Genomic DNA, 25,630 nt, shown 5'->3' with positions numbered 1-25,630 from the left:
ATTCGAAACTGTGCTGATATTACTGACTTTGCTGTTATTTACTATTTTGTTGCTTTGCTGATTATTCAAGATTTTTTACTGATTTTGCTGTTTTGCTATTTTGCTGTTTGTTCAAAACTTTGCTGATTTTATTGATTTTTTTGCTTACTCGAGATTTTCATTTATATACATACATTTTCATTTTGTTGATTTTGCTGTTATTTGCAGTTTTGTTGTTTATTGGAATATCGCTGCTTATTTGAGACTTTGCTGGTTTTGCTGCCGTTCCCAACACTGCTGTTTATTTAGCATGGTGTTGTTTGTTCAAGTATTTTTTTCTTAGTTTTGATGATGCATCTGATTTCAAGGATGAATTCTTTTCTGTTCTCGTAATTAATATTATTAAGATAACAAAATACAAAGCATGATGTTGTAAATATCACAATAAGCTAAAGATAAATTAATCAAGCGATTAATTTGTTAAATGAAGCATGAAAAGTCTAGCAAAAACACTTGACAAAGCTGTTTAATAAACATTTAACTAAGCGTCAAACAATCCCTAAAAGTATATAAAAAGGGGCAGAAAATAAAAAAAGACACAGAGGTATAGAGGTGATAGAGGTGATAAAGGTATTAGAAATAGTAGAAGTATAACATACAAACAAGATGAGCAATCAAAGTAGACCATAGAATAGAAGAAGAGTTAATTTAGTAACTTTAATTTAATTTTAATTTAGTAACTTTAATTGTTAAATTATAATCAGTAAAAACCCAAGAGTTTGTATTTTATATTTTAAAAAATCAACCTTGAAACACTTGTAAAGTTTTATATAGAGGTTCTGTTACTGAAGGTAAATAAATTCTGAAGGAAATAGTGAAGTATTTCAAATTTTATTGTGTTGGCAACTAAGTAATTGTGGATTTCACTCATAGATGGCTTTAGTTGAATTTTTAGGTTTGCTGACGTAATCAAAATGTCAAACACATTTTGTTATTTGATAGTTGGTACTTCAACTGTCAATCAGTAATAAAGTTTTTTGATTGGTTGTGTAGTTTTGTTTAGGGTCTGTTGAAAAATGGAAAATGATTTTCTTTTTACCACCCAATCATTGAACAATTAACAAAATTGAACAATGCAGTTGAAGAAAAGCGGCCCAAATTGACAAATCGAAAAGGTGTTGTATTTCATCATGACAATGCAAGGCCACACACATCTTTGGTCACTTGGCAAAAATTATTGGAGCTTGGTTGGGATATTTTGAAAAGATGGCATTGCTCAAAATGGGCAATACATTACAGAATAAAGTTATTTCGTTCCACGAAAAACTTGTCTTTTATTTTCTAAAAAAAATCCGCAATTACTTAGTTGCCAACCCAATAGTTTTAATACCTTGACCTATTATTCTATACTGAACCAAAATTGAATTATTTTTAAATAATTTTTGCAGTTAATAAGTTAAAAGTATAAAAATCTTCTATTCAGGATATTCTTATATTATCTAATAGTTTAAAAAAAAAAAAAATTTAAACAATTTTTATAGTGTTTAATTTTTTCATAAATGTTTCATTATTTGAATATAAAATTTGTGTTGTTTAAAACTTGTGTTTTAAGTTTCTGAGCTTTATTTTTTTGTGAGTAAATTCAACTGAAACTATTGCTGTGCCCCAATCTGATGGAACATTTAAGTTACATGGCTTTAAATGGTTTACATCTGCAACTGATGCAAATATAAGTCTTACATTAGCTAAAATTGTTGAGGATGGCATATATCAGGTCAGTTTAGCTGTAAAGTTGTATAAAAATTAAATTATAAAGTATAAATAACACATAATACTAGTCTTTTCTTATAAAGCTCTCTGAAACTCCAGTGGTGAATCAATTGTTGTTCTGAAGAGCAGAAATAGATTTAAAGTTTCACCTACATTAATAAGAGTTTCACCTACAGATTTCCACCGCTTAATTTTAATTTGATCTTTTAGCACTGATATTTTATATTATCTTTTTTTGTTTCTTATATGTGTGTGTGTATATATATACATATATATATATATATATATATATATATATATATATATATATATATATATATATATATATTTATTTATATATATATATATTTTTATATACAGCCATCGGAATTAGGCTCGGCATTCGGCAAAGCCGACCTAACTGCCAACTTTAAAGTGTTTTAAAATGCTGACATTGTTTCTATGTCTTATGGTAAGACCTTTGTATCAAATTTTTTTTTGCCAACCTAATGCCAAAAATCAAAATATTGAGGTCGGCAAACTATTGCTGATCTCATTTTTCCTAATTCCGAGGGTTGTGTATATATATATATATATATATATATATATATATATATATATATATATATATATATATATATATATATATATATAGATGTATATATATATTTTTATATATAGATGTATATATATATTTTTATATATAGATGTATATATATATATACATATATATATACATATGCATATATATATATATATACACACACATATATATATACACACATATATATATATACACACACACATATATATATACATTGATAATTTTATACAAATATGTATATATATAGACACATTTTATTAGACCTCAAATAGATACAGTTATTAAAAGAAAGTATGGTTGTGCAGTTCTTAGATTTATAATTGAAGATAGAAGATACTCAAAGGCAATATCATACACCACACCTGACCACTTTATCTCAAAATCTGGGAGATCTTTATAATAGCTTATAACAAAGTTTAAAATGGCAGTTTATCTCCAAACCTAGCATCAGTTTTGAGATCAGTTGTAAATTCGGAAATAATAAATACTTGTCACAAAGCTATTTCCACTGAAGAAATTATGAGAAGCATGCTGTCCAAATTTGACTAGACTTGACTAGTCAAATTACAAGGACTACTAGGACTAGTGTCAGCTACAACTGACACTAGTCCTAGTATGTATTGAGAGCTTAAACTTTTTGAAATTAATTGGCTAGGTTGCTGGTCTCATATACTCCAACTTTGTGTGAAATCAGCTATTCACAACCGATTCTTGTGACATTAATTAGCAAAGCTCATAATATAGTTGAATTTTTTCACTCATCATTGGTTGGACAGGCAGCTCTCAATAAGATTTCTCAAGGAAAACCTGAGTCAAAGCCTCCAATGGATGTGAAAGTGCGCTTTAACAGTATTTCTTATTTAATGGGATGGATTTTAAAAAAATCCATCCCATTAAATAAGAAAAATGGTTCTATAAAATTTGTTATAATTGAGTGCAAACAAAAAAAAAACTGTATAAAAGTGCCATCAACCTGTCTAACTAAAATACAAATGCAGTTATTAACAATTGTCACTCCTATTTTAAATGCGGTATCTGAAGCCTACTATTCTATGTGCAGAAAAAAGTGTGAGCATTAGTTTAGTTAATCCATGCATTACAACTTAAAAAATTGCCTTCGCTCAATGGATAAAAGAGGAATAAGTAAATTTGTTGATGATTTTACTAAGCAGTTGAAAATTCAGGTTTGTATCTTCTTAGGCTCTCTCACTTAATGGTATCTGAAAAAAAGCACAGTTTCCTACTCCAGGGAACAAATTTCTCATCTGAAACAAATGGAATTTTAGATAAAGTATTTAAATATGTTTCTAACAATTGTACTCTACTAGAGAGAAAAACTTTACATCAGGACTTGAAATTTGAAATTATTGCTGACATTAAAGAGAAAACATTTTGGCATTCAGATTGACCTATTCTTTACTAGAAGAACAAACATAATATTTTTCCTTTATTATCTAAAGTTGCACTTGATCTTTTTTACTGTACAAGCAACAAATTGTTCATCAAAAAGAGTTAACTCTATGGGAGGAGGAGTAATTGAGAATAAACACAATAGCCTTTCTGAGTAAAAAGTGGAATGGTTAGTTTGGGCTAAAAATAACAAAAAGAACTTATTCAAATAACATTCTGATTGTTTAATTGTATATTGTAAAAATATAGAGATAAAAAAACTTAAATTTAAATTCGAATAATCAACAGTATGGACAGACAAAAAAATTTGTGCAAATGTAAATGCCTGTAAAAATTATGCCTATAAAATATAAATGCAATAGCCTTTCTGAGCAAAACACGGAACAGTTAATTTGGGCTAAAAGTAGCAAAAAAAGCTTATTCAAATAAGATTCTAATTGTGTAATTGTATATTGTAAGATTATAGAAATAAAAAAACTTAAATTCGGATTCAATTCTAAGCTAAAAATGCTGATTTGACGGGTCCTAATATATATATATATATATATATATATATATATATATATATATATATATATATGTATATATATATATATATGTATATATATATATATATATATATATATATATATATATATATATATATATATATATATATATATATATGTATATATATATATATATATATATATATATATATATATATGTATATATATATATATATATGTATATATATATATATATATATATATACATATATATATATATATATATATATGTATATATATATATATATGTATATATATATATATATTTATATATATATATATATATATTTATATATATATTTATATATATATTTATATATATATATATATATATATATATATATATATATACAGTTATGGCCATTGAAATCCGACCACTGCTGAATATAAAGAAAAACAGTCTATGCATGCGAATAATCAATTTATTTTCTTCCCTGACATCAATGATTAGTTAATTAGCTTTTAGCCAATCACATTAGCGTTTATTTTATTGCACTGTAAAATTTATTAAGCTATATATCTCATTGTAGGGTATGGATTATCATTTAACTGTCACAATTTAATTATGACTACGAAGGAAGGTCTTCGTGCTAATATTAAACTTTTATGGGAGGATGGTGCAAGTGAGCGTCAGATATCAGCAAAATTGCAAATGCCAAAATCTACTGTTCATGATATTATACAATTAATCAAAGACACGGGATCCACTGCGCCCAGAAAACGTTTTGGTAAAGCTAGAATTACTAGCAAACAAACAGACAATATGATACGCAGGGCTGCTGTGAGAGATCCAACAATATCCAGCACACAAATCAGGGCAGATCTACCTAATGGCGTTACAGTCAGCACTCAAACAATTAGAAGACGTTTATTGAAAGATGCAGGTCTACGTTCTCGTCGTCCAGCCCTCAAACCGCGACTGTCTTTAAAGAACATCCGTGATAGGATCGCATTTTGTAGAGCTCACAGACACTGGTCAATAACCAAATGGCGCCAGGTAATGTTTAGCGACGAGACACAAATAAAGCAATTTGCTCCACATAAGTCATTAGTTCGTCGCCCACCTAATCAGCGTTTTAATGCAAGGTATACCATACCAGCTGTCAAGCAATGTCCTTCAATTATGGTGTGGGGCGCAATAGCTTCATCTGGTCGATGTGGTATTTATTTAATGCAGAAGGGACAGACTGTTAACTCCCAACAATATCTAAAAATCCTTCAAGAAAAGGTTCCAAATTTGATGGAAATTCGTCGTTGCAAAATATTCCAGCATGATGGTGCACCATGTCACCAATCTCGTCTTGTAAAATCTTGGTTAGAGGATCACAACGTTCAGGTTCTGGGTCCTTGGCCGGGATCATCCCCAGACTTGAACCCAATCAAAAATTGCTGGGTCAAGTTAAAGTCAGCAGTATCCATAACTAATCCTACATCACTGGACGATCTAGCGCACAAAATTCGTCAAGCTTGGATTACTGAAATAATGCCAGAATATTGTCAGGCTCTCGTGGATTCAATGCCAGATCGCATTAATGCAGTCTTAAAAGCACATGGTGGTGCCACTAAATATTAAAAACATTGAATATGTACGATATGTTACATTATAATCATTAATTGTTACTGTTATTCTTTTATTGCTATAATACAATTGTTTATTACTACATTAAACTAGTTTTAAGTAAAATGATACTGGTGGTCGGATTTCAATGGCCATAACTGTGTATATATATATATATATATATATATATATATATATATATACACAGCTATGCTTAAATATATGGAGCACATATTTATTTAAATATATTTGTGTTTAAAAAGTTAAATATATATTTGGTAAATTTTTTTTTTAAATGGTGTTTTGTTTTATTTTAATGTTTATGTATTAGTAAATCATTGCATTTATGTTGCATTTATTTGTTTGAATTTGTCTACATACTCACTAAGTATAAATAAGAATTTGGATAATAATTTTATTGTTTTAAACGTAAACTTCTATTTTGAGACTTTATTTTGAGTAAAAAAGATAAACTGAAAAATGACCAGGGACATGCACAAAGATAATCCATGAGCAGGGACATACACAAGTGGAAATTTCAAAAATAATGAAATGTTCAATAAAGGCATTGCAAAATGCTACAAACAGAATTAAAGAAATTATAAAAATAGGTTCTTATGAAAATAGGCTACAACAAAAAGAAAACATTTACTTTCTCCTAGAAACCATCGTTTTTTCAACAGGATTTCTTTTTGAACTAAATCTTCCAAAGAACTGGTTAGCTCTGTGGGAGCACAAACAAATTAAAGTTTCTGCTCCAACTTTTAGAAGATACCTAAAAGGTAATTTACATTGGAGTAAATTTGGCCAAAATCATTGCTAGCCGAACAGCATTTTAAACTTTGTGTTTAATGGACTAAAGCATATCAAAGTTAGACATCTGACAATTGTGTCAAAATTATTTGGTTAGACAAATTAAATAAGGATGTATCATTGCAGCTTGTGTTTTAACTAAATAATAAAAAAAAAAAATCACCTTGAAATTATTCTTTTAATAACCTAAAAATTCACATGTAGAAAATTACAAAATCAAATTTGTATTTTTTTTTACTTTAATAACCTAGATTTTTAGGCAATCTGGAGGCATCTTTGTAGACAGAGACAGGGCAAAGATTTTGAGCTAGAAACAATCAAATTTGGCTATGGTAACATGATCTGAGCAAGCGGAGCACTTATAAAATACCAAAATTTCTTCATCATGAATTTTAAATACAGTAAAGTACAAGATTTAGCAATACAAAATAATCATGTTACCATAAATTTATGTTTTTCTGATAAACTGTCTTCTGAGGGGTGGTCTGATACTTTTGTATATATATATACAAAACATATATATATATATATATATATATATATATATATATATATATATATATATATATATATATATATATATATATATATATATATATATATATATATATATATATATATATATATGTATGTGTATATATATATATATCAGAATTAGGAAAAAAGAGTTAGCCAACAATTTGCCAACTTTAATATTTTAGAGATTGGCATCAGGTTTGTAAAATAAATTTGATACAAAGGTCTTACGATAAAACATATGAATGATGTCAGCAATTCCTTGCTGACCTCAAACATTTTAAGGTTTGGCTTTTTATTTTATTTTTATTCAATATTTATTTTTGATATAGAAATTTTAATGTTTTTCATTTTAAGTTTTTCATTTTCAGATCTTTGATCAGTGATTAAAAATTTTTTTAAATTTTTTTGTACAAATGAAACTCAAGACCACAAATTTATAGACATTTAGTATTCTACTTGATTTGATTTTTTTTTAAATACTTTAGTTACAAAAATTCATATAAATTTAGAAAAAGTTACCACTACTATCTTACTTCCACCTTTACTTCCACTTTCAATTTTCCAGTTTTAATTCCATTTTCATATCCACCTTTACTTCCATCTTCATTTCTTTAGTTTTACTTTCAATTTCACTTATACCTTAACTTACATCTTCATTTCACCTGTTTTACTACTTTTACCACTTCAGCACTTTCATCTTCACAAGTTCTCAATCTTTCTTTCACTACATTCACTTTAGCTATCACCACTACTGTTTACTAAACTAATGTTTATATTTTACTAATTAACTTCTAATTAATTTTTAACTAATTAACTCCTAATTAACTTCTAGATGTTCTAATTGTAAATTAGATTATAAATAAGCTGACTTTAAAAATTGAAATCATAAAAATCTAAACAGCATTTCAATTGCCAATTGAAAATGCTTAAAAATTTAGAAAATGTTTAAAAATTGAGAAAATTTTTTTAAAATTTAAAAAATGTTTAAAAATTTTAAAAATGTTTACTTTCTAAATACATAAATTTTTCAGCCCAACCTCACGCTGTTCTATTTGGAAACAAAAACTGCAGCTGGTGAACTAAATGGAATAAGTATTGAAGTAAGTTTTTAAAGTTAAAATATTTACGTAAAAATAGAAAAACTAATATAATATGTTCATTTTAGAAACTTAAGAAAAAACTAGGCACTAGACAAATGCCAACTGCAGAATTGATTCTCAGTGGATCAAAAGCATACAAGGTACAACATTATGTAAAGTGGTTTATTAACATATTCTTAAATTGAAAAGTTTCTGAGTAATTATTGTAAAAATGTTTCAGCTTTCAGATGGTCGTGGGATAGCAAGTATTGCACCAATGCTTACTATTACTCGCTTACATAATTCTGTTAGTTCTGTTTCTATAATGAGGCGGTCTGTATTTTTACCTTATTTAATTATGTTTATATTTTTATAATAAATATTTATATATACTTTTATATCAGACCAGTTATATAGTATATGATATTCATATACATTGTAGATATTTAATAATTAATCATCACGTAAATATATTAACATCCAGTTGCCCTGTTATTATAAGGCATGTCCATATTTTAAAAAAATTCATCTTTGCATGTAAATTTTATATGATTTTATATAATTTTTTTTTTTTTGCTGAATAATAAAAACCATTAAGTTACTTAGTTTAGTTAAGAATTATAAAGTCCTGAGCTGTCACAAAGAGGTTTAAGGGTTTTGACTCCAGTCTCCAAAATTGCAGACTAAAATTTTTCTAGGGTGTTGGACACCTCCTTATGCTCTAAAAGGAGGGTTAGATACCCTTCTATACCCTAAACAAGGCTCTAACAAAGCTGTTTAAATAGTAACCAAGGTTTATGAAGTAATAATGAATCAACCCTAATAACCAAAGTTTATAAAATAATTATGAATCAACCCTAGCAACCAAGATTTATGAAGTAATGATGAATCAACCCTAGCAACCACTTTTATTGGATATCTGACAAATTAAACTAATAATATTAATTAATTAATAATATTTAAATTATCGAAAACATTAAAACTAAAAAATTAACTAAAAGTTTATAAAATTCAGATTATTTATAAGACCTCAGATTACAAACAATTTGATTTTCTCTCCTATTTAACAGTTTTACTCAAAGAAGAAGTGGCAAAATTTTAAGAAAGTATTTTAAGCACTTTTGATACAACTATTTTTATAGCGCAACAGCTATAATCTTTTTCATAATTTTAATTTGTCAAATATAAAAACATATATACCTACTAAAGTTTACAATCCACAATTGAAAAAAACTTATTCAAAAGGATTATAGTATCTAGAAATTTTTTTATATTTTTGAAAGCCATAAATTGTTAGTGTAAACTGACTCAGGGGAACATGGGTGCAAGTATGAGCTAAAGGTTCACATTTTAGTTATGGCTTAAAAAAGTATTGCATTAGTTTGAGATAGGAAAGCAGGGATGTGAAGTTACAAAATGAATTCCAGTTTTTAAATATTGAACTAACCAATTCATTTTCAATGATTTTACCGCAACATTGTGAAAGGATTTTTTTGAAAATTTTTTTTTTAAGTTTTTTAAAACCTTTAGGCAAAAAATAAGCAAATAATGTACACATCACAAGGTAACCACAAAAAGAAGTTGTAGGAAACATTGTTTTTTGTTCTAAATTTTGTATGGTACTGGTTTAGTGTTTGCCTGAATGGACTCAAACTTGTTTTAAAGTTAAATTCCTAATAAATGTTGACATTTTTTGTTGCTTCTTGGTACTTTTAAATTTACATTAATTTAATTTTGTTGCTTCTTGGTACCTTTAAATTTACATTAATTTAAATTATCATTAATTTAAATATTATTTTTTTAAAATTAGATATTATCTTAATTAATTGTTATTAATTTTAAAAATTAAATATTCATTGTAGTCAGTTTTAAGTTTTCTGCTGTAATCTACTTTTAGTTTGTGTTTGAATAAATTAATTCTTAATAGTATCTAATAGCTTTTTGTGTTCAAATAGATTAAATTAAATCTGTGATATTTTATGTTATTATAATCTCTTATAAATAAATTTAAATAAGAATTAAATTTTTATGAAATTAAAATTTCTTGATCATTCAAATGCTTTTTAATAAAATATGCGAGCATCTAAATATACAAAGGAAACTGTATAAATAAATTTATCATAAAGTTGTATTGTAAATATAAATAAATTTATATTTAAATATACACAAATTGATATAAATATACACATATTGATATGGCTAAAAATTAACACAAATTGATATAAATATACACTTAATAGTGCATGAATTTAAGTTATTTATGTTATTAATTACATGAAAATAATTTCTTTTTTTAACAAATTATGTTAACAAAAGATTGTTGAATTTGGCAAATGACTATTCAAAAAAGCGTGAATCATTTGGGAAAAAACTTATTGAACATCCATTGCATGCTTTAACATTAGAGAAAATGGAGGTATCTGCTTTTAAGTTAATCAATTTTTGTAATTTATAGTTTTAGTGTAAACTGAAGTTAAGATTATTGTTTATCTTTATTTGTATTATAATTTGTATTATATTTTTGTCTATTTGCACTAAAAAGTAAAAGAACTTGTGTTACAAACTTTTGTACTGTTATGCTAGGTCCAATAATATATTTTAAATTGCAATACAATTTTTATTGCAAACTAGATGTTTCTATATCGAGCTAGATGTTTATACATCAAACTAGCCTAATCACAAATCTCATTAGGTATGATACAAAAAAGATGCACACACTTGTGTGACTTATTTGCACAAACTTGCTTTCATCAAAGCTGCATAGCGGTTCCAATTAGTTTTTAATGTTATGTTTGTTGCATTTTGCATAATAGTCAACAAAATATTACAAATTAAATCTTTCTTTAAAAATTAAATCCTTTAATCAATTATTAAAATTTCTATTCTCAAGGTGGAACAGCAAGCTGCTTTCTTTTTTCTTATGCGTGTTTTTACATTATTTGGACTCATTGAAAGTGGTGCAGCCAACAATGAAGAAAAACTTTTGTTAAGAATTTTAGTGCCTTTACTTAAACTATACACTGGCAAACAGGTTTTTATTTATTTTACATATATATTTATTTTACATTACAAAATTGTAAAATATTCTTATATTTTGAAAAATACAATTTTTTTTTTTTAGATATTGATATATATTATTTGATTATATATATCAATATACGATCTAAATATTTTAAAAAGTATTTATATTAACTTTTAATTTAATAAGTTTAAATAATTATTTAGGTTGTTTCAGTAATATCAGAAGCATTAGAATGTTTTGGTGGTCATGGTTATTTAGAAGACACTGGACTACCTGTTTATTTACGAGATGCACAAGTATTATCGTTAAATTTTTTATTTTAAGTTTTATATTTTTAGGTTTTGAGTATATTTATTTTTTAAATTCAATTTATTTTAATATTTAAATATTATTACTATTTAATTTTTATAAAGGTTTTAAGTATATGGGAAGGAACAACAAATGTACTTTCATTAGATGTACTTCGATCAATTCATAAAACTAAAGGAGAAGTATCATTTTTTACAATTTTTATAGCTTTTGTTAATTAATATTAAAAACATTATTATTACTAACGGTGTGTTACTTGTGAAACATGTTTAAAGAATTGGGACATGGATAAAAAATGAATGTTTTCATTTAAATGCATTATACTTGTACATTAGTGAAAAATACTTTTAAAGTTTTAAAATTCTTTGAAAAAAAAATGTGGATTAGTTTTTTAATAGCTTTTCTCTTGTCTTATTTTTTTTTTTAATTCTGATTCACTCCTAGCAAGGCTGCAGGCAACCACTATTAAGTTGGGAGTTACTAGGGAAAAAAAGAAAGAAAGAGTTAATGAGCTTAAGGAGTATACTAGTAGAGTTTTAGATTTTGATAATAAAAGAGTATTAGAGACTTTTTACTCAAAAAAGTCAAAATGTGGTAACGGTAAGTAGCTTTATTAATTAAAAATGTTATAAAAAGTAGTTATAACTTTTACAAAATAAAATAAAAAAAGTTGTAATGACTTAAAAGTGGCAAAGCTTGTTTTTATATACAGAACATTAAAAAATGATGTATAATAGCGATATGATATCTTATATGATGATGTATGATAATATGATATACCATCATGATATTATCATGTATCATATTTTGACATCTACATATATGTAATCATTTATGTAATAAGTATATGATTTATCTATGGGTATAAAATAAATACCTTAAGATATTATTTATATTTATACCTATGGATATATATATATATATATATATATATATATATATATATATATATTACCTTTCACATAGACCTATTATGGTCTTTTACCATTGAAATTACCAATAAGGCTAAGATAATTTTCCTTAAAACTTAAAAAAAAATCTGTTTATGTGCTAAAATATTTTCTGGATTACTTAAAAAGAAATAATTTCTGCTGTGGTTTATTGTCTGAAAATTCATCATAATTTTTTTCATCTTCAACCTTGAACATTACAGATTTGCTATTCTTTTACCAATTTTCTGCGAACAATGTTGCACACCTTAAAACCCACAAGGTAGTAAAAGCTTATTATTGCAGACCTACCTAATAGAACTACCCATAGCATATGTTTTTTTTTTTACCTATGGTAATACTTTGACTGTTAGACTATTTGAACTCAACTATAGGGCTTTGAATTCAACTATAGGGCTTTGAAAAAACATGCCAGGAAGTTCATTTATTGTTAAAATAATAAATCCTGTTAAAATTTTCAGGATTTAATGTTTTTCAACTTTCGAAAAATTTATTGGAATAAAGTTATTTTTGTAATACAACTAAAGTGAAAGCAAGTTAATTTTTTAGAGGTATGCTCAGCAGATACATATATATATTCAAATTATATGTTATCTGTATTATTGTGTATTTAGAAATAGATAGGGATATCAGTTAGGCACCAATTTTATGACAATGACAGATGGATAACTTTAAAATTGATAATTTTAAAATAATTGTATATATCCCTATCAACAAAAAATATAAACACACAATATTGACATGATATGGTTGGCGTATTATTGTTATGACATTAACATGGTTGACCATATTTTTCTTTAAATTAATTTCAATTCATTTTATTTCTTAATTTTTGTTTAATTATTTTAATTTAGTTGCCATTAAACTTTATTAAAATTTATTTAAGGTATTAAAAACATTTATTTATGATGTTCAACGCAATTTGACTCCTTCATCAAATAAATCAGATGTTCTGCAGAATGCAAAATCTATATTAGTTAATTCCTTTGACAATCTTAAAGGATATATCAATTCAGTACAGTTTAAACAAGAATTATTTTCTGAAGTTACAGCAAGAGATTTATCTTATTCATTGGCTAGAGTTTATATGGGTAAGTGTACATATTACTCTGAAAAATTGAGTTTACTTTGTGTGAGTTACTTACTAGCTGATCTTAAAACATCGTTGATAATATCATACTGAACTAGCCATCTTCAGAAGCTTCAGTATATACATTGTCAATTAAGGGTTTAGGTTTGGGCAAATATTGACATAAGTAAGACATTTTTTTTTGAATAAAAATTGTTCTTGTAAATGATGTTTCATTTGCAGCTAAGTATGCATTTCATTTGTTTTATACATTTATATATATATATATATATATATATATATATATATATATATATATATATATACATATATATATATACATATATATATATATATATATATATATATATATATATATATAAATATATATACATATATATATATACATATATATATATATATATATATATATATATATATATATATATATATATATATATATATATATATATATATATATATATATACAGTGGTGGCCAAAGAGATCCGACCAAGCATTGTTTATCTATGTATACAGTATGTACATTGTAGTGTAGGCACTTTCCTCGGAATTTCGCCATCACGCTTTGCATGCGTGATTGGCTAGTTATCAGCCAATTAAAATAGTTGTAGTATTGTTATATATACCATTGCATGCGTGGTTGTGAATTACTATTTGCATTTGACTATGGCAACAACATCACCTGGAAAACGTGCTAAAATACAACTTTTGATGGAAGACTAGAAGTCTGAACATGCAATTGCCGCACATTTACAAATGCCTAAGACAACTGTTCACAACGTCATTCAGCACATCAAGTCAACAGGCACCAGCGCTGCAAGAAGATCCGGTGGCAGACCTAGATGTACCACATCAAAAACTGACACTATGATTTGCTTTGCAGCCGCGAAGGATCCACTGGCATCGTCTTCACAAATTCTTAATGAACTGCCTCCTGATGTGAATGTGAGCTCTTGCACCATTTGGCGACGTCTTGTGGACGATTTCAGTCTTCAATCCTATTGTGCTGCATTAAAACTACGCCTATTTCAGAAACATATTTGTGACCGCCTCAAATTTTGTAAAGCACATATAAATTGGACCGTGGCGATGTGTCATGTTCTCAGATGAATTGCAGGTGAAACAATTTGCTTCGCATAAAGTAAATGTTCGATGGCCACCAAACACACACTACAATGCCTGTTATGTTGCTCCAGCGGAAAACATTGCCCTGCAATTATGATTTGGGGAGCAATTACTGCCAGAGGTCGAGCGAGAATCCATCTCATGCCGCCAGGTGAAACTATCAAAGCTGTTAATTATTTGCAAATAATAAAGAAAAATGTTCCTATTTGGCTCAGAACTCGCAACTGTGACATCTTTATGCATGACAGCGCGCCATATCATCAGGCAAAGATCGTCAAGACAATTCTCAAATTTCAAAGAATTCCTTCAAAGTTCTTGCTCCGTGGCCTGGCTCGTCACCGAATTTAAACCCAGAAAAAAAAATTAAAATTGAAAGCAGAAGTGGCAAAAGTAAACTCGGTGTTGGCGACAACTCTGAAGGTGGTTATACTGGAGGCGTGGTCCCAAAAAATAACACCTGATTACTGTGACTCTCTTGTTGCCTCTATGCCTTGAAGAATAGAAGCTGTCCTCAAAGCCGGAGGAAGACATTCGAGGTACTAGAAACTCTTTTCTGATGTGAACTACTTGTTGATTTCTTCGAAAGTGTGTCATTGACTTATGTGAATGTTGTTTGTTGCGTTTAATTCAATCATATTATCATTAAATTGAAGTGGTATTACGTTTCTGTCTAAAAACCTTAGTGGTCGGATCTTTTTGGCCAGCACTGTATGTATATATATATATATATATATATATATATATATATATATATATATATATATGTGTGTGTGTGTGTGTGTGTGTGTGTGTGTGTGTGTGTGTGTGTGTGTATATATATATATTTATATTTATATATATACATACATACATACATATATATGTGTGTGTGTATATATATATATATATATATATATATATATATATATATATATATATATATATATATATATATATATATATATATATTTTGTTAGTTCACCTCCCCAAGTTCGAGTAGGCCACTACAGTTAAAGGGACTACTTTAGTTGTGGTTACAACCCTCTCTCAACTCTATAACTCCAAAATATAAAATATGTTAGTGTATTCTACAAAAAGAGTGCTCAATGTTCTTTATGAATAGAGCAGTAATAAATTAGTAAAAAAACACTTATCTAACTTGAGCTTCTACTGTCAGTTTCTCCTTCAGCAGGATCATCAGGAAAAGATAAAACCCTGATAAAAACCCCCAATTTATTTGTTGTAGTTAGAAAATCTCTTAAAACTTGAGTAGTTATTTTCCAAGTAGTAGTATTAGTATAAGTTAATGTCAAGAAGATAATCATGTTGTGAAAAATTGCTTAAACTCTTTTTTTAAACAAAATTTATTCTTAATGTAAAATTGGTTTTTAAATATTTACTAGTATATACAATTTTATAGTATGAAATAAAATATGTTTCATTGTACAGTTTGATTTTTTTGTTTGTTAAAACTAGAAAATATTGTGTAAAGGCTTATGGTTTTTCAGTTTATGCTTACTTCACATTTGTGTGAATTTTAAATTTTTTTTTGTTTTTTAGTATATGTTTTCTTGTAGTGTAATTTGCTTACATACATGTTTATGTTGTAACTGTAGTATTGAAGAATAAAATTATGGTTGAATATTGTTAAGTATTTTTACTGCTCCTATTCTGAAGCAATTTTTTTTTGTTGATGTTGCTTTTATGATTTGTTACTTGTTCTTGTCTATGTTTTTGTTATTGTTTTTGTGTGACATGTTATGTTTGTAACTTTTTAGGCTCACTGCTGTACAATGAAGCTGCCACAATGCATGTAGACAGCAAATCCTCTGTTAATCTTATTAAAATAGCTTACAGGTATTTTGTAATAATATTTGTTTAGCTTACAGGTTAGTTTTTTTAGCTTACAGGTTAGTTTGTTTAGCTTACAGGTTAGTTTGTTTAGCTTACAGGTTAGTTTGTTTAGCTTTCAGGTTAGTTTGTTTAGATTACAGGTTAGTTTGTTTAGCTTACAGGTTAGTTTGTTTAGCTTTCAGGTTAGTTTGTTTAGATTACAGGTTAGTTTGTTTAGCTTACAGGTTAGCTTGTTTAGCTTTCAGGTTAGTTTGTTTAGATTACAGGTTAGTTTGTTTAGATTACAGGTTAGTTTGTTTAGATTGCAGGTTAGTTTGTTTAGATTGCAGGTTAGTTTGTTTAGATTACAGGTTAGATTGTTTAGATTGCAGGTTAGTTTGTTTTGATTGCAGGTTAGTTTGTTTAGATTACAGGTTAGTTTGTTTAGATTACAGTTTAGTTTGTTTAGATTACAGGTTAGTTTGTTTAGATTACAGGTTAGTTTGTTTAGATTACAGGTTAGTTTGTTTAGATTGCAGGTTAGTTTGTTTTGATTGCAGGTTAGTTTGTTTAGATTACAGGTTAGTTTGTTTAGCTTACAGGTTAGTTTTTTTAGATTACAGGTTAGTTTGTTTAGATTGCAGGTTAGTTTGTTTAGATTACAGGTTAGTTTGTTTAGATTACAGGTTAGTTTGTTTAGATTACAGGTATGTGAAGTTCAATAATTTTTTTTTTCTTAAACTTGTTTTCAAATAAAAAGCTCGGGAAAATTTTTAAAATGTTTAAATAACAAGGTTTATTATTTTAACACGTTTTCAGAAACAAAGTAGTTTAATATACATAAATAGAATATTTTTATTTTAAAAATATTAAAGGGCAGGTTCTAGCAAAAAAGTTCAGGTAAAAAAGAGTGATCAGGCCAACACTAATAATTTGACAAAATGAAATGTTTGAAATACCTACATGCAGCTATTATTAAATTTTTGGCTTTTTGAGCAATCATTTGCACTGTTCCTTATTTTATTAACAAAGGAAGAATAAATGTAAATTTGTTGATTTGTTGTTCTTTTTTATGTAGTTAGGAAGAGCAAAATTGCTTTATACAAAATAAAATATTTTTGAAGTTCTATAGATATTTTAACTTTTATAAAGTTTTACTTTTATTTAAAAATTGCGGCACAATCTCCTTAATTTTGGTTTATAGCATTTATTTGTCGTTTTATTCCGTTTTTGTTTATTAAATAGTGTCAAAAATTGGCAGATAAGTGGCCAAAGTGGTGAACTTGCTGCGCTTCCGAAGTACAACGTGAGGGTCATCATGTCGCTTGGGCATAAATTTTTTTTTAATCTTTTCCAATTTTCTAAAATACAAAATAAAACATTTTTAAAGTTCTTTTAATGTTATATACATAGCATATATAAAGATATTATATACTATAACAAAAAAAAGGGAGAGAGTTTATAAAATAACTTAAATTATTTCGATAAACATCAAAACAGCGATATTTTTTACGCTTTACGATATTTTTTACGCATTTTTTATGTCAAGACAGAGATACTTAATTTGTGTGCTTAGGTAATTAGTCTGCGCGTTTAACACAAATTAAAGAGACAACTTATACGAAAAAATATTTTACATTCAAACTTTTATTTTCATTAAAATTAATTAATGGAGCAAAGATCTTAATAAGTTGCGAATGGTCTGGAAAAAAATTTAATAAAAACTTGATAGAAACTTAAAGAAAAAAATTTATTTTTAAGACTTATTTTTTATTTAAAAATTCTGTACCCGTTTTATTTTATAAAAGTTTGCAGTTTTACAATTAGAAGTTATAAAGTATTGAACATTAACCCTTAACTCAAAACAAAGATTTGACAGGTTTTTATTTTATACCACTTAAAAATTATTAAAATAAAATAACTGTATAAAGAAGAAGGTATAGAAAAGTTCGGCGTGGAATAGACTTATTATGAACCGTATTATATGGGTCATGGTAAGTTCATTATTCCACATATTTTTAAGTATAATTCTAAATGTTTTCAAAACTTTTTAACCGATTGTAATTAATGAAGACATTTCAATCGGGTATTCTAATTATTATTAAGAATACCCACTTCGGGTGTTAATATCTGAACCGCTAATAAATAGGGATTCCCACAACGACTACCGAAATGTTTTAAATTTTTTAAAGTTAATTATGTTATAAATTATTTTTTTATTCATAACTTTAAAAGGTAGACAATATGTATAGTTTGTCTATCGCTTACTAAAAGAACAAGTCCCTTCAGTACCACTCTCCCCTACTAAAAGAAAGTTTTTCTATCGCTTACTAAAAGTACAAGTCCATTCAGTACCACTCTCCCCTACTAAAAGAAATTCAAGTGAATAAGTATAGAAAAGATTGGTGTAGAATGGTTTACGAAAGATTTTAAATATTATTAAAAGGAAATAATGTTTATTAATATTATTTTATGTTTATTTTATGCAATAACAATAAATACTGCTATTGGCTTATCCTGTAAAGATCAGGATTTAACAGTATTTATTCTTATTGCCTGATCTGGATCTTTACAGGTCTTAAAAATAGTTGTCGTTGGAAAGCTACTTATATTCCCTATACCAAACAAGAAAGATTTAATCTTAGAGGCTTCTAGGAGGATATCTCAAACTCTACTAAACTTGAAGGCTCAATCACATAGGAGAATTGGCTTCTTTTTATCTTACCAATATGACTAGTACTGTCAAGTGAGTACTATTAGACTAAAGGAGACTTCCAGGATCTAGCATCTTATAAAAACTTTTGTAACTTTTTATGTTGGTTAAACTTCACTATTGATTGTACAGAGAGAAAAATCTCATTTAAGAGTTTGTTGATAAACTTCACTATTGATTGTACAGAGAGAAAAATTTTATTTAAGAGTTTGTTGATAAACTTCACTATTGATTGTACAGAGAGAAAAATCTCATTTAAGAGTTTGTTGATAAACTTCACTATTGATTGTACAAAGAGAAAAATCTCATTTAAGAATTTGTTGATAAACTTCACTATTGATTGTACAGAGAGAAAAATCTCATTTAAGAGTTTGTTGATAAACTTCACTATTGATTGTACAGAGAGAAAAATCTCATTTAAGAGTTATTTGATAAACTTCACTATTGATTGTACAGAGAGAAAAATTTTATTTAAGAGTTTGTTGATAAACTTCACTATTGATTGTACAGAGAGAAAAATCTCATTTAAGAGTTTGTTGATAAACTTCACTATTGATTGTACAAAGAGAAAAATCTCATTTAAGAATTTGTTGATAAACTTCACTATTGATTGTACAGAGAGAAAAATCTCATTTAAGAGTTTGTTGATAAACTTCACTATTGATTGTACAGAGAGAAAAATCTCATTTAAGAGTTTGTTGATAAACTTCACTATTGATTGTACAAAGAGAAAAATCTCATTTAAGAGTTTGTTGATAAACTTCACTATTGATTGTACAGAGAGAAAAATCTCATTTAAGAGTTTGTTGATAAATGATTGTGTAAACTAAAAATAAACAAATTTTTTTATTTTTGAAAATTTGACAAAATTTATATTTCCATATTGTTAGAAAAAAAAACTATAAAAGTCTTGGTATTTCTTGATTTTATGTAGATTAAATTGTGATTAAATTCTTGACTAAACTGTGATTCTATATAGTTGGCCTTGACTGATTTAAGAGATTTTAAGACAAGATCAGTTTAGTCTTGTGCAACTCAATTTTATCTCGTCTTGTCTTGCTAAAAAGTGAGTAACAAGATTTGTTTCAAGACGTAGATTATATTTAGTACTAAGATGTACAATTCTGTGTACTATATTTAAGTATTAGTCGCGTTTTTATTTTATTAAAAGAAAAACCTTTATGTAGGTTTCCCCGTGGTACGGTACGACATATTACATTTAATAACTTATTTTTTTGTTTAAGATAAACAATGTTTTAAAAATGTAAAAAGTAGTATAAATATTTTTATTGCATATCGATAAGAGTTTTTTAATTTTTTAATTTGTATTTAGGTGGATAGCTGGCCAAGATCTAATACCAGTAGTTACCGCTGATAAATTGAATTATTAATACATAAATAACTTGATATAGCAACTTAAAAGTTTCAATCATGTTTTTTTTTTTTTGGTATCGTCTTGTTGTATCGTCTATTTGGTATCGATTGTTATGATCGAATTCTGATAATCGAAGCTGAATAAATGAATTTTCTGATAACTTTAATGCATCTTATATCAACAATTGTTGTTGTGAACAAAAAATTGCTAAAATCACTTTCTTTTTTTTTTTTTTTTTTTTTTTTTTTTTTTTTTTTTTTTTTAATAAATTTAAAAAATTTTTTTTCAATTATTTGTTCAGTAAGCAAAAAATAAAATAAAATTTTTCAACATTTTTACTCTTTTTTTAAACTTTATCTTTATATATCAGTTGTTTTACTTTAGCATTATAAATTTACTTTTTATATTTTAATACTATGATATCTTAAAATTTTAATTTTTTTTAGTTATATTTTTAAATTATTTGACTAATTAACTAATTAAACAATAAAGTAACAAGCGAAATAACATTAAAATACTATGAGCAAAATAAATAAAATGGATAACGATAAAATGGATAAGGAACGAACCATAAGCAGATAACTAACAATAATGTTTTTTTCTTTTTGTATTTTTGTGGATCGCAAATTAAATGCGCGGTATTAAAAATGTGGTAGTGGTAGTGGACTAGTGGTAGAACATTGGGTCACAATCAAGAGGTTCGAAATTTAAATCCACCTAACACATTCGTACCGCGCTCAATTTGCTTTTCCGCTCAGAATATAATACTAAATAAATGATGAATAAAAGTTATATTAAAAAAAGAACTAAACAAACTAACCCAATGGTTTAAATCAAACAAATTATCTTTAAATATTACTAAAACAAAATACACTTTATTCCATCATCTACATAAAAAAACAGATATTCCCTTAGAACTTCCGGACTTTTTCATTGATAATAAATTAATTAAGAGAGAGCAATCAATAAAGTTTTTAGGCGTGTTTCCAGACGAAAATGTAACCTGGAGGGAACATATAGGTGTAGTTGATAAAATATCGGAAATTTTAGGTATAATGTACAAAGCTAAGCAATTGTTAAATCAATCTTGTTTAAAAAATATTTACTTTTCTTTTATTCATTGTTACTTAAGTTATGCGAACATTGCTTGCTGCAGCATCAACGCGACGAAAATAAAAAAATTGCTTAGCAAACAAAAACAGGCTATAAGGATAGTTTCAAACGTAGATCGTTTCTCACACACACAAACACTATTTAATGAACTCAATATCCTAAATGTGTTTAAACTAAACCTCTATCATGTTCTTATTTCCATGTTCAAACTTGATAGAAATATAATTCCATTCTTATTCAATTTTTGAAAAAATAAATCACATATACCCTACTAGATTTTCAAAATACGACTACATTCAATCCAAAATTTATTATTCCGCTACTAAATTCTCTATTGAAAACCGAGGACCAAAGTTGTGGAACATAATATTAAATAATGAACTAAAAACAAATCATCAAACTATAAATTGCTCTTACAATAAAATGTGTTTTATTTAAAATTATATCTGCGTATTTTTTATAACAATTCTTAAATATTATTTTTGTCATTTTATTATTTTATTAAATTTTGTTTCTTTTATTTTAAAAAACAGTTCTTAATTCTTATTCTTTGAAAAACTATAAATTTTAAACGCTAAGCGATATATTTACATTTTCTTTCATATTGTTAATTCAGAGATATATACATTAAAACTATATTTTATTGTTAAACTATATTTTATCAAGTAATAACGCATTTTTTGGGGCTTGGTGATAAGACTAACTTTGTCTTCTTCTTGCCCCGGTCATGTAATTATTTTTTATAAGTTACGACTGTAAATTTTTTTTATTGGCAAAAGTACAAATAAATAAAATAAAATGTGGTTTTGAAAAATAATTAAGTTTTGAATTAATTTAATGGATGTTCAGTTAATCCGTGAAATTTTTAAAGGTTGAAAAACGGTACACTGAGAAGTTTTATTGAAATCAGAAACTATCTATTACTGTCTGCCAACGCAATAAAAGTTGATATAGTTATGTGTTATTCACCGTACACTGTAACGGAAAAAGGTGTATAAAAAAAAAGGTGTTAGCGTAAAAAGTGTTGATAAAACGAACGTAATAGAATGGAGGTGTAATAGAATATCACCGCACCTTAGAATATCACCGCACCAGTAGAAATAATAGCGACTTTACGAAATCAAAACGCCAACCGCAACGAGAACGGGGAAACTATGTTTTTTAAAGTTGTCGTTCACGTAGCCGTTTTTCGTAAAATATCGTTACGAAAGTTACTATGAAAACGTCGCGGTACGAAAAGCCTTTGTATAGTTCTGTATATTTTTCTGCATGATTTTTTGTACAGTTATATTTATAACTTTTAAGTAAGAAACCTATTCGATGTAAATTTCAATAAAAGAACGAAGTTTAAATTATTTTTTTAAATTAACATGTCAAAATTATCTCAGGTTCGCAATCAGTTACTCATTTCTCATTCTAATAAGATAATAAACGACGAAGAGCTATTATTACTTTACGATGTTAACAAATCAAGTAACTTAACTTTGCCTTATCATAGTTATCCAAGATTTAATTTAGACGACATATCAGAGGATGAAGCCAAAAGCGAATTTCGATTTTTATCAAAAGATATATACGAGTTGATCAATATCCTTAATATTCCCGCAAAAATAACGTGTTACAATGGTGTCACCATTTCAGCTGACGAAGCCTTTTGTATTTTTTTAAAACGTTTTGCGTATCCCTGCAGGTATCAAGATATGTTACCGCGATTTGCAAGACCAGTACCGCAATTGTGTATGATTTCAAATCATATCATGAATTTATTGTTTACACAATGGGGCCATTTACTTACCAACGTAAATCAGGGATGGTTAGACACTCTGCATCTTGAAATTTATGCTGCTGCTATTCATGCTAACGGGGCTCCTCTTAAAAACTGCTGGGGGTTTATAGATGGAACTTTAAGACAAATAAGTCGTCCTAGAAAGCACCAAAGAATTTTTTATAATGGACATAAAAGATGTCACGGAATAAAGTTCCAATCAGTAGTTGCACCCAATGGCTTAACTGCAAATTTATATGGTCCTGTGGAAGGGAAAAGACATGATAGTGGCATGCTCGCTGATTCGAATTTACTAAATAAATTAGCAGTAAATTCTTTTAACAGCAATAGAGAGCCTTTGTGTGTTAACGGAGACCCTGCATACCCCCATAGAGTTCATTTACAATGTGGATTTAAAGGAGCTAACATATCCCCTGAACAGCTTATTTGGAACAAAAATATGAGTAAAGTTCGTGTTGCTGTTGAGTAGATATTTGGAGATATTGTAAACTATTTTAAATTTTTAGACTTTAAAAAGAATCTTAAAGTGGGACTTAGTCCAGTTTCTGAAATGTATTTGGTATGTGCGTTAATGCATAATGCACGCGTTTGCCTATATGGTTCAACAACAACAACATATTTTGATTGTCAAGCACCATCCCTTTCAGAATATTTTATTTAACTTTTATAATTTAATAAATACTTTTTTAAATGAAATATGACAGAATATAAAATTGCTTTATTTTTTTTCAGGTAAAAATTTGCTTAAAATTTCTAAAAAAGATGCTTGCTGTTGCATCATAGCTTGCATCATGTTATTTTGTTGCTGCATCATCTGTTGCATTGTTTTTCCTTGTGCTTCAACTTCTATTCTTTTGACTTCAAGTTCCTCTTTTCTAATATTTATTTCCATTTCACTTTTCTCTTTTAAATAAGAAATTGTTTCATTGCCATTATTTCTGGACTTTTTATTAGTTTCTTGTCGTCCGTTTCGCTTTTCACTTTCACTACATGTCTCTAATGACCGCTTTCGCATTTCTATTGCTTGCAATTTATCTGCATCAACCTTTGCATTATTTTGGACTAAGAGATCTTTAAAATTACTTTCAGATTGCTGAAATCTCTCATAGACATCAGCAATAGCCACATCATAGTCTGTTAAGTCACATGTAATTCCACTTGCTTTATTTTCTTCTGCATCTTTTTTTTTAAACTTTTCAATTAAAAGGTTTACATGGTCTCGATATTTTTTCCCATGAATCGCCTCTTTCTTTTGAACCACGTTTAAATTGCCATGGCTCGAAGGTCAAAACCTCCATTAACAACAGTGAATCGTGTAGTTGAGTCCATCGCATTGAACTAGAATATAAAAGTGTTTTTTTAAATTTAATTATTATTTTAATAGATTGATTTATTTAATAGATTGATTAATTTTTGATAGAATAGATTTAAATGATTAAAAAGTCATACTTATACAAATTTAAATCATTAGAATTATATTATATTAATTATATTATAATTATATTACTCATTAGTTTATATAAATCTTGTCTTTAGGGGAAATCAATTTAGATGACCCTGGAGATAACAGATTTATATAGCCACATTTTATAACTATTTTTATAAATAAAATATTACCTTGAGGGTGATGTTATTGTTCCACATGAAGATTCCATAACAAAGATAAACTGTGTGTTATGTTTAGCTTGATAAGTATTTTTCATTAATTTATTTATTACTGCTCTGTTTAATAAAAACTGAACACTCAAACTGAGCACTAAATACTCTTGCAAGAAACATAAAAATCTAATACAATGTCTTTTCTAGTTCACTAAATTTAACTCATCTTTGCACATTTTCTAGTAATAATTTATATAGAAACATAAACCTCAAAAATGTAAATTATAATATTAATATACATTACCAGTTACTAAATTAATAATAGCCATATATTTATTTGGTTATTATTGATAATCAATAATTATTGGTTATTGATTTTAATTGTTTTTAATTGATAATTATTATTAATATGTTTATATAAGCATATTAACAATTATTATCAATTAAAATCAACTTTAATCAATAACCACGCAAAC

At 26.9% G+C, this 25,630-nt stretch overlaps 1 protein-coding gene across 1 annotated transcript in view; it reads left to right on the top strand.

Annotated features, from left to right (window-relative positions):
• The window catches only part of LOC101239216 (acyl-CoA dehydrogenase family member 11), a 53,253-nt gene extending 32,327 nt beyond the window's left edge, over positions 1-20,926 (top strand). The window contains exons 5-15 of the mRNA XM_065807593.1: positions 1,617-1,753; positions 8,212-8,280; positions 8,346-8,420; positions 8,501-8,592; positions 10,576-10,675; positions 11,150-11,290; positions 11,485-11,577; positions 11,695-11,772; positions 13,427-13,631; positions 16,514-16,592; positions 20,615-20,926. Coding sequence (XP_065663665.1) covers positions 1,617-1,753; positions 8,212-8,280; positions 8,346-8,420; positions 8,501-8,592; positions 10,576-10,675; positions 11,150-11,290; positions 11,485-11,577; positions 11,695-11,772; positions 13,427-13,631; positions 16,514-16,592; positions 20,615-20,672 — 1,127 coding nt within the window. The 3' untranslated portion in view covers positions 20,673-20,926. The remainder of the gene's footprint in view (positions 1-1,616; positions 1,754-8,211; positions 8,281-8,345; positions 8,421-8,500; positions 8,593-10,575; positions 10,676-11,149; positions 11,291-11,484; positions 11,578-11,694; positions 11,773-13,426; positions 13,632-16,513; positions 16,593-20,614) is intronic.
• Positions 20,927-25,630: the final 4,704 nt, after the last annotated feature.

The sequence above is a fragment of the Hydra vulgaris genome, chromosome 10 (genome assembly GCF_038396675.1).
Source record: "Hydra vulgaris chromosome 10, alternate assembly HydraT2T_AEP".
In the NCBI taxonomy this organism is placed as follows: domain Eukaryota; kingdom Metazoa; phylum Cnidaria; class Hydrozoa; order Anthoathecata; family Hydridae; genus Hydra; species Hydra vulgaris.
The sequence above is the reverse complement of the archived record's forward strand: the minus strand, read 5'-3'. Positions and strand labels throughout refer to the sequence as shown.